At 38.9% G+C, this 9,815-nt stretch overlaps 1 protein-coding gene across 1 annotated transcript; it reads right to left on the bottom strand.

Annotated features, from left to right (window-relative positions):
- Positions 1-2,352: 2,352 nt before the first annotated feature.
- Positions 2,353-8,977, bottom strand: LOC122099919 (tripartite motif-containing protein 43-like). Its single transcript, XM_042670390.1, has 3 exons — positions 8,807-8,977; positions 3,162-3,669; positions 2,353-2,846 (listed from the first exon to the last, which is right to left on the bottom strand). The coding sequence occupies exons 1-3, from the start codon at positions 8,975-8,977 to the stop codon at positions 2,353-2,355; spliced, it is 1,173 nt and encodes a 390-aa protein (XP_042526324.1).
- Positions 8,978-9,815: the final 838 nt, after the last annotated feature.

Here is a 9,815-nt window from a genome sequence, read left to right as displayed (position 1 = left end):
GTGGGAAGATAAACCAAGACTGCACTGAATTCTCTATACTCACATTTATACAGTGAAACATGACCACACAAACATTCTTTTAATAAACTCAGCACCACCTTATGTTTATTAACACCTGCCTATTGTTTTCTAAATTGAAAAACTGGACCAACATCATTGAATTGTTATAGATTAATTTAGTGTTAAATAAATTGGTTTGCAGAGTTTAAGCAAATGGTATGAATTCAACAGTACAGTACCAGAACTGTATACAACATACCATTTTTTAGCTTATTTTTGGAATATGATCTTGTGTTTATGCTTAGGCTTTCCTGGATTTAGATCTTCCTATCAAGGCTTTGTACATAGCTGAGATGACAGACAGATGTCAACTTGACTAGCTATTGGATGAGATGTGATCATTGTTAAGTCTACAGGGAACCTACCCCCTATGCCCATCTCCTTCACCAGTCTGAACCCAGTAATAACCTGAATGTCCATCACCTAACTGTGTGTCAGGAAAGGATCCTTGGATCTGAGATTACTTCCTCCAAGTCTATTTTCTATTGTGACTTACCCATTTTAAATTTTTTTCTGAAATAGTCCAGGGGCTTAAACTAAGGATCTATGCACTCTCCTGAGCTTTATGTTGGATCAAAAGGCTAATAAACACCATATATGACTAAGCTTATATTAAAATGAAATGGTAAATTAATATATATATAATAAACTGATAAGAGAACCTACTAATGCTCGTGTGTGTGTGTGTGTGTGTGTGTGTGTGTTTTGTAAGAGCACACTGTTAATACTCTGTTCACTATAAACATTAGAAAATTATCTAGGATGATATTTTTAGGGTAGTAAGTTCTGTAGAATCGATGACATAAGCTTCCACATTCCAGGATCTTGAACGTATTCTGTTCTTGTTTGTTGAACCATGAGCTTTGAAAGCAAAGTCTCCTATATCTGAAGTGCCAACAGGGAAGTAGCAGTCTATCGCTACATACATATCATTGAATCACAAGGTAATAGTTTTTTTCATAATCAATAAGATAATTACAGAAGGGATGAACACACAACAATTAAGTATCTAGAATGAAAGGGAAACAAAAAAGTAAGCTTTTTTTTTTTTGGAGGTGGGTCCAGTCATGGGGCCTGAACTCTGGGTGCTGTTCCTCAGCTCTTCAGCTCAAGGCTAGTACCTACCATTTGAGCCATAGCACCACTTAGGGCTTTTTTTCTGCTTATGTGGTGCTGAGGAATCAAACCCAGGGCCTCATGCATGCAAGGGAATGCTCTACCACTGAGTCACCTTCCCAGCACCAAAAGTAAGCATTTTTTTAACTCCATATGATAATTTCACAGGGGATGAAAGAACTACAATTAAGTATCCAAAAAGAGCCATCACAGCTGCACAGCATCCTGTTATATTGTTACAATTGGTAGCTCTTGTTAACTTCTCAGTATGCCTAATATATAAATTAAGCTTTGCCATAGTTATTATTGTGAATCTCTTAGCCTACCATAGTATTCTGTTCATTTGTAGACCCCCAAAAGATGACTTACTTCTTCTATTTAAAGACATGTCTTCAGCTTTAGTGTTCAACCATGCATTTTCAGTCTTCTCCATTAACAACTCTTTCTCTGAGTATACGTTTTTTTTCCCCTTGTTTAGGAAATGATACTGAAAGTTAAAGAATCCAATCTAATAGAAAGTGTAAACACCCCTATGCTCTAGGAGAGAGGTGTTTGTTTTTTTTCCTCCCAGGATGGATAACAGGACCTATTAATAAAAAGGCTGCTCTAGAACTTTGTGTCACTGAAACTAGTACTGCTTTTTTGTTCTAGCTGTTCCTGGGGCTTGAACTTAGGGCATGAGCCCTGTTCTTGTGGGATTTTTTTTCTTCTGCCACGTGACCACAACTCCACTTTGGTGGTTAATTGGAGATAAGAGTCGCTTGGATTTTTCTGTTCATCCTGGCTATGCATTATCCTCAGAACTCAGCCTGCTGAGTAGCAAGGATTACTGGTAAAACAACAGTGCCAACTGCTTTAAGTGTTGTTTTTTATTGTTATTCTGAGCTCCAACTCCTTTCAGGGTGAAAAGCAGTCACTGGGGACTCAGTTTTGCATGGGTTTATTTTTATAGCAATTTTTAAATATTTATTTGCTCTCTTGTTACATTGTTGCTACTTTATCTTATCTTCATTTAGTATTGGTTTCTACATTTTACATTTTATTATTACCAACATATTTCATGAAAAAATGGGATTACTGTACCCAGAAATTCAAATTAGTACAGTATTAGTGGTTTGCCTCATTTGAGAAAGGTTCTCTGCCATAGAGTTCCCAACACATAGAGAGTCTCTTCAGTTAGGACGCGAGGCTACCACTGAAAAAATGGGGCCTGACAGGAAATTGGACAGCACCAGTGGGGTATCTCCAGATAAGGGAACTCTTAGCCACATTCCAAAAACTCACACTGCCATCGTCAAGATCAAGAAACACACCAACCCGGCCCAGAGGCTTCTCTACATAGTGAGGCAGCAGTGGGGAGGTGGTAAAAATGGTGGAAAGTGTGTTCTCTTTCACAAACAAAAGGAGGAAAAGATCCTCAGATTCAGTGAGGTTGCTCCCTATGGAGGAATCCCTAATAACTCCCAGGGCCCAGGTGGAAGAGTCATCCACACTAACCTCCCAGTAATGTTTCCCAGAGCTGAAGACTTGGCGTCCAAAAGAAGTAAAGTGGAAGGACTCTTCAGTATTCAAAACTGCATAGGGATTGTCGTGTCCAACACAACTCCCAAGATCTTGATTCCGCGTAGTGTCATTGAAGGCAATCTCCACTCGGTGCTGGGTGAGCCTCTCTATCAGTCCAGGAATGGGAGGGGCACTGAGCTCTGGCCTCAGAGGAAGAGGCAGGAAGAACAAGACTGACTCACAGCTTTCTAGGATCAACTCTACATCCTGAAGCAGTTCCACATCTGGCTTCTGGTATGTTTTGATCAGCTCCTGATACATATTCCTGAGCTGATGATTCTTCTGAAGCATTTGGGTTTCCCTTTCTCTGAGTTGCAGTAACATGGCTCTTCCTTCATTGATCAGTAGCTGGGAATGGTGTCTTTCCTCCTCCTGGACACCCAGCTCTAAAAACAGCACTCTAAAAACATCCTTAGTCATGCCTCGAAATAGCTTCACATACCAAATCCATAGGTTGATGAGTCTCCTCTTCTCCTGTAAATTGTGCTGGTTTTCTTGAGTCTTTTCCCATACAGCATGCATCTGCTTTGAAATCATCTCCCTCTGCTCCTCAGCAGCCCTATCTATGGGATGGTGTTTGTGAGCCCTGTGCTCCTGAGACTGGGAGCAGCTCCTACAGAGCAGGGCCCTGTCTACCTCACAGAACATCTGCTTTGTCTCCCTGTGTGTCCCACACATGTATTCCTCAGAGCTCAGAAAATGCCTGAGGCTGGCTCTTCTGGCAATGGCCACCAGGCTCCTCAGAACCATGTTGGTTTTGAGGTCTCTCTGCTGGCAGGGTCCCCTGCACACAGGGCACCTGGTTGGAATCTGGGTCTCTTCCCAGCTGAGGCAGAGACAAGGTCGACAAAAACTGTGCCCGCACTCTAGGGTGACTGGCTCTATAAAAGTATTTATACAGATGGCACATCTCAATTCCTTCTGGAAGGCCTGGGCAGTGTCAGGGTCCATCATTCCTAGAATCTAATGAGGTGCTGGTGGCTCACCCGTAGAAGACTAGCTACTCAGTAGGTTGAGAGCTAAGGATCAAGCTTTGAAACCGCCTCGGCCACAAAAGTCCCCCGACACAGATTCTTATCTCCAATTAACCACTCCAAAATTACAAGTGAGCTGTGGCTCAAGTGGTAAAGCACTAGATTTGACCAAAAAGTGGCCTAGGGACAATGCCCAGTCTTGAGCACAAAGTGACCCAGCAACACTGCCCTACCACTGGGTTCAATCCCCGCAACTGACAAAACAATACCACCACCAAACCAAGGAGAGAAGAATTAAAAGAGGAGTAGATTCTCTCACTCTAATCCTCACCTGGAGTATCCAAGCTCCAAAAGGCCTCCAGCCTGCTGATGTAGGATCTTCAGCAATGCCTGAGTCTCAGACTTCCACTCTATTTATACTGAAAGAGGGTGGGCCCAGGAAAGGAAGTCTCTGATTGGTTGCTTAGGGAAGCTGATTTACATATCAATAGGAGTTGGAATTTACATCCTGTCCACCACACCTTTCACTTCCTCTTTCAAGGACCTACTTCTTACAATTTGGTTAGGTTATTTGGGTTAGGTGCAATGTAGGTTTGTCCAGGATTGGAAAAGTTTATTGTGTTTGTTTTATTTTGTTTTGTTTTGTTTTTTACTTCTGTGTATGTTTTATAATGGAACTATGTGTTTATTACTTTTCCACAGGACTGTAGGCCATATTACTGACATTATCCACTGTATCTTATGGGTCTTCAAAAGTAGCTGAGTTCATATTTCTTAACAGGTTATCATCCTATACTTTTTTTATTTGTAATTTGTCAGGCCTGATGTTGGGCTGGTACTTTACCACTTAAGCCTTGTCCTCTCTGTGTTTGCTTTTGTTTTTGGAATAGAAACTTTTGTTTATTCTTAGGCTCTTCTGGACTGAGTTCTTCCAATTCACACTTTGCATAAAGCTGAGATGACAAGAACTATCTCTTGCTTGAGTTGTGATCAGTATTAAATCTGCCCACAGACCAGCCCCTCCCAGCTTTCCCATCACCTGCCTGAATCATACCAGTAATCACCTGATTGTCGTTGATCACCTGACTATGAGTGACCAAAGATCCTACCCTCGGAGATCATTTCCTCTTGTCTATTGTCTATACTGACTCATCCTTGCGATGTTGTTGTTCTTGTTGTTTGTCTGTCAGTGCTGGACTTGAACTCAGGGTAGAGGATCTGTTCCTGAGCTCTTCTTCCACTCTATTTCTCTTATCTTTATTTCAAATATCATTTATGCCTTTTTATTATAAAATGATGTAGTATTCTGATATATAATTTAATAACTCAATGCCGTTATTGAGAATGATCTAAAAAATTATCATAGACATAAATATACATATATATACATATATCTATATACATTGGCTTTCAAGAGCACATTATTAATATTCAATTCGCTATAAATTTTATCCTATCAGAATATTCTCTTTAGGGTTATAGATTCTGTAGTGTCCCTGTCATAACCTTTCCCATTTGTGGTTTTGTTACTATAATCAATCTTGTACCTTTCTTGCTGTTGATCCATTAGCTTTGAAAGCATAATCCCCTATCTGAATTGCCAGCAGAGAAATAGTAGCCTAACACTATGTTTGCAACTTTGACTCTCAGGCATTGACTCTCAATATTTTTTTAAATTTTTCTTTTTAAAAAAATTTTTGTCATTAGTGCTGCGGAACTCTGGGTCTGAGGGAAACCTCAGCTCTTCAGCTCAAGGTGAGCACTCTACCACTTAAGCCACAGCACCACTTCCAGCTTTCTAGTGGTTTATTGGAGATGAGTGTCTACGACTTTCCTGCCCAGGACAGATTTGAACTGAGATCTCAGGTCTGTTTCCTGAGTAGCTAGGATTACAGGGGTGCACCACTAAGCATTATGTTTTATCTTCATATGATAATGACAGCGGGGATGAATGCACAATAATTGGGTACATAGAGTGAAAAACGGACACCAACAAAGAACCATCACAACTGGACAGCAAACTGTTGTATTGTTACAATTGTTGACTATTGTTAATCACTCTGTATGCCTAATGGTTTAATTGAGCTTTGCCATTGTTATTATTAATCTCTTAGCCTGAATTAATGTTCTCCTCATTTTTACCCCAAAAATTATGACTTATTTTTTCTGAAGCCATTCTTTCATCTTTAGTGTTCAACCCTGCATTTTCTTTCTTCTCCATTATTACCAGCTATTTCTCTAAGTATTCCAATTTATTATATTATATTTTATTTTTAGGAATTAGTACTGAAACTTAAAGAATCCAATCTAATAGAAAGTTTAACATCCCAATGGTCTAGTATAGAGGTTTTTCTGTTTTTTTTCTTCCCAGGATATAGTAATCAAAAGTCTGCTCTAGAACTTTGTGTCACTGAAACCAGTACTGCTTTTTTGTTCTCGAAATTACTGGGGCTTGAACTTAGGGCATGAGCACTATTCGTGAGGGTTTGTTGTTGTTGTTGTTTTTGTATTTTGCTTTTTTTTTTCTCCTACGACTTGGACCACAGCTCCACTTTGGTGGTTAATTGAAGATGAGTCTTTTGTACTTTCCTATATGAAATGGCTATGAACTGCCATCCTCAGAGCTCAGCCTGCTGAGTAGCAAGGATTGCTGGGAAAACAACAATGCCCACTGAATTAAATGTTTTTTTGTTTTGTTTTGTTTTGTTTTTTGCTGTTATTCTGAGATCCACCTTCTTTCATGGTGAAAAGCAGTCACTGGGGACTCATTTTTGCATGAGTTTATTTTTATGGAAATTTTTAAATATTTCTGGCTCTGTTGCATTGTTGCTACTTTATCTTATCTTCATTTTTTACATGTTATGTTTTATTATATGTTACCTCCATATTTCATAACAAAATGAGATTACTGTGCATAAAATTCAAATTAGTACAGTATTAATGGTTTGCTTCATTTGAGAAAGGTTCTCTGCTATAGAGTTCCCAACGTATAGAATCTTCACTAACAGTGGTTTATCATTGGAGAAAAAGGGTCTGACAGGAAGTTGGAAATAGCCAATGGCGTATCTCCAGAGAAGGGAACTCTTAACCACATTCCAAAAACTCACACTGCCATTGTCAAGATAAAGAAACACCACAACCCCAAGAGACTTCTCTATATAATGTGTCAGCAATGGGGAGGTGTTAAAAATAAAGTGTAAAGAAAGTTCCCTTTCACAAAAAGAGTAGGAATAGGTCCTCTGATTCAGGGCGGTAGGCCAAGAAAAGGGTGTGTACCTGAGTTCTCAATTAGGGAAGTTGATTTACATATCATCTGGAGTTGGAATTTCCATCCTGGAAACCACACCTTTAACTTCCTCTTTCATGGAAATGCCTCTTACAATTTTCTTAGAGAGTGACAAGTGTTTATTTTGGCTAGGTGAAAGTTAAATTTGAACAGGATTGGAAAACCGTTTTTTTTTTCTTACCTTTTTGAATCTTTTATTTTTGTACTATGAATTAATTACTTTTCCACCAGAATGTAGGTGACTTTTTACCTTGTGGCTTTGAAAATTAGCTGAGCTTTCATTGTGGAGTTATTAGATGATCATCCAAGTCTTTTTATTTGTAAATTGTCATGCCTCCTGCTTGTCTGGTGCTTCACCACTTGAGCCATTTCAATCTTTTTATTCTCATCAGACTTCTAATCTCATAAAAAATACTGTATTAATTTTCTATTGGTAATGTAGTTCCCCAATTTTAATTTATGCAAGAATTCTGAGCTGATTTCAAAAATGAAGGACATTTTAAAGTAATTCTTTAGAAAGCTATGAATATGGAGCTGTATATAATTCATTATTTTTGTTTAATTTTTCACACCTCAGTTGTAGAGTATGCTCAAAGGTGATTTTTACACTAATCTTTTTCTTTGAGGAATTTTTTTAATTAAGAATATTTTAGAGATATTAATGTTAGTTCAGCTATTTTTCTCCTTCATAAAGAATGTGATTTTAAGTTAATACACAGAAAATCTAAGACAGATGATACATTCGGCATTTAGATCAATTTGTGTAATTACTTTTTTATTTAAATACTGAATAGTTGTTTCTGAATTTTCAATTTATTACCTGAGTCAAAGGTATATAATCTTGCAGAATCTAATCCACTGTACAAAGTTAAGTAACATATTAGGTTGAATTTTATTTTTTTGTTCAACAATAATATTCAAGAGGTATCATTTCAGTAGGTTTCACTGAAAAATTATTAAGATATGCCATATCTACAGATATTTCGTAATTCTATATTCTTATTTTTGGATTACATTTCTGTAATCCATGTGTCTGTACTCCAATTGTGTTAGACTTCCAATTATTCATCTCACATCTTTGCTTTGTTCCAGGATTTCAGCATTAATGTTTTTTTGCTTTCCGTGTTTTCTATTATGTTTTCATCTACCTATCACCATTGTAACTTTTTAACATACAAAAAAGAAAATTCACTATTGCCCAGCTCAGCATTCCTTACATTTTTAAAAAGCCAAGTGACTCTAGTGACATACAACATACATCATGAAATGATTGATATAATGTATACAATACAGTGATATCAAAATATTGCATAAAAATGTAATGTTATGAAATTAAAATACACTATTATTAAACTGTGACATCAAACATTTTCTATTATTATCATAATATAATAATATAAAACCGTGCCATCACTCTCCAACTTCCTTGGTAAAGCATTTACACTTTGTGGAAACCTACACCTGAGCCCCTTTCCTGGTAATGAATGGACTGTTAAATGTCTCTAGAATTTGGGCCAGCTCCCAGAAGCCTCTGGTATGTTTGGCTCCTCCCCTGTCTCACTCATTATAATTAGGCCTGAGAATATGCCACCTGATCCTCTTGCAGCAAAGTAAGTTAGAGGACAAGAGCCCCGTTCCCCAGCTGGAAGACCTCCAGGTCTTCATGCAAAAATGATCTCCAAGTTGTCATTTGTCTCAGTCCTGCAGCCATTATTGCCCAAGCATGTAAGCTCAGGTAGGTGATTGAATAGCAAGCTTTTGTAGCATGATCTGCTCTGTAGTAGGGGTCCTTGAGATGCCAAGGTACCCCAGCCTCTCCTTGGGCAGGATCCACATAGTCTTCAAGCTTTAAATCTTCAAAATCTTGTTGCTTCTTCATAACTTCCCTCTTCTTGAAGCCTGAGAGGTCTGAGGGGCCCTCATCCGCAGAGGTCTGGATGGCTGCTAGGATCTTGTCCTGAAACTCAGGTGCTTTCATCTGTAAGAAGCAATAGCAGCTCCTTCTTCTCCTTCTCCTCCTGGAAGAGCTGGTTGACACACTCATCTTTCTTCTGATATAGCTCATCCAGTACTTCCATCTGTTCTTTATAGAATTCTAGGGACTCTTCAATGGTGCTGATAGGTTTTGACAGCTGGCTGCATCCATGTTTGAGTTTATCCACTTGCTTCTAGTAGCCCACTTTTTCCATGCAGCTTGTGGATGAAGCAGAATTTCAGGGTCTTCTTGGGCACTTGTGTGTCCTGCTTCCTTTCCCATGGTTTCAACTCCTGGAGAAGAAACCCTACTGCTTCAGCTTTCTCTGGCTCTTGACTACCTTATTGTCCAGGCACCCATATTAGGTCTGTTGCTCATGCAGCTGCTGGCTAAGCTTCACCTTCTTTAATTCATCAATGGATAAAGATAAAAATCCCACCTAGTCTTTGGTTTGTCTGTCTTCTAGGACAGTCACAACAAGTAGAATCACCCCCTTTCCTTTTTGCTCACTCCTCCTTCTCTAGTGAAAGCCAGAAAGCTCAGCTGGGGCCCATATCTGCTCCTGCTTCTGTCTGGTGGTTTTAAGGTACATCAAAAGTGTTGTGTAACTTTTGATGGACCTTCTTGGCCCTCCAACTTTGTCCAGCAACTGTGTCTGCTTCTGGAGGTGCTGCGGCAAGGCCCCATTCTTTAAGGTCAGCTGCAAATTGTAGGCCCTTTGCTGTTCACAGGTAGCTCTGTTGAATTGCTTTGTATATTGGGACATTTAAGATTTGCTTAGGGGATTTTTGTGGTCCAATGGGAAGTGGGTAATGTTCATATCAGGGTCAGAATTGACTGT

This window comes from Dipodomys spectabilis, unplaced genomic scaffold, assembly GCF_019054845.1.
Source record: "Dipodomys spectabilis isolate Male_0828 unplaced genomic scaffold, ASM1905484v1 ptg000547l, whole genome shotgun sequence".
Lineage (NCBI taxonomy): Eukaryota > Metazoa > Chordata > Mammalia > Rodentia > Heteromyidae > Dipodomys > Dipodomys spectabilis.
The sequence above is the reverse complement of the archived record's forward strand: the minus strand, read 5'-3'. Positions and strand labels throughout refer to the sequence as shown.

Coding starts and splice junctions, on each gene's coding strand:
- LOC122099919 (XM_042670390.1), bottom strand. CDS start 8,977: ATGAAAGCACCTGAGTTTCAGGACAAGATCCTAGCAGCCATCCAGACC. Junction 3,670..8,806: donor CTGCCCAAGGAGAGGCTGGG/GTACCTTGGCAT, acceptor GACACTGCCCAG/GCCTTCCAGAAGGAATTGAG. Junction 2,847..3,161: donor GTATGTGAAGCTATTTCGAG/GCATGACTAAGG, acceptor CTGGACTGATAG/AGAGGCTCACCCAGCACCGA.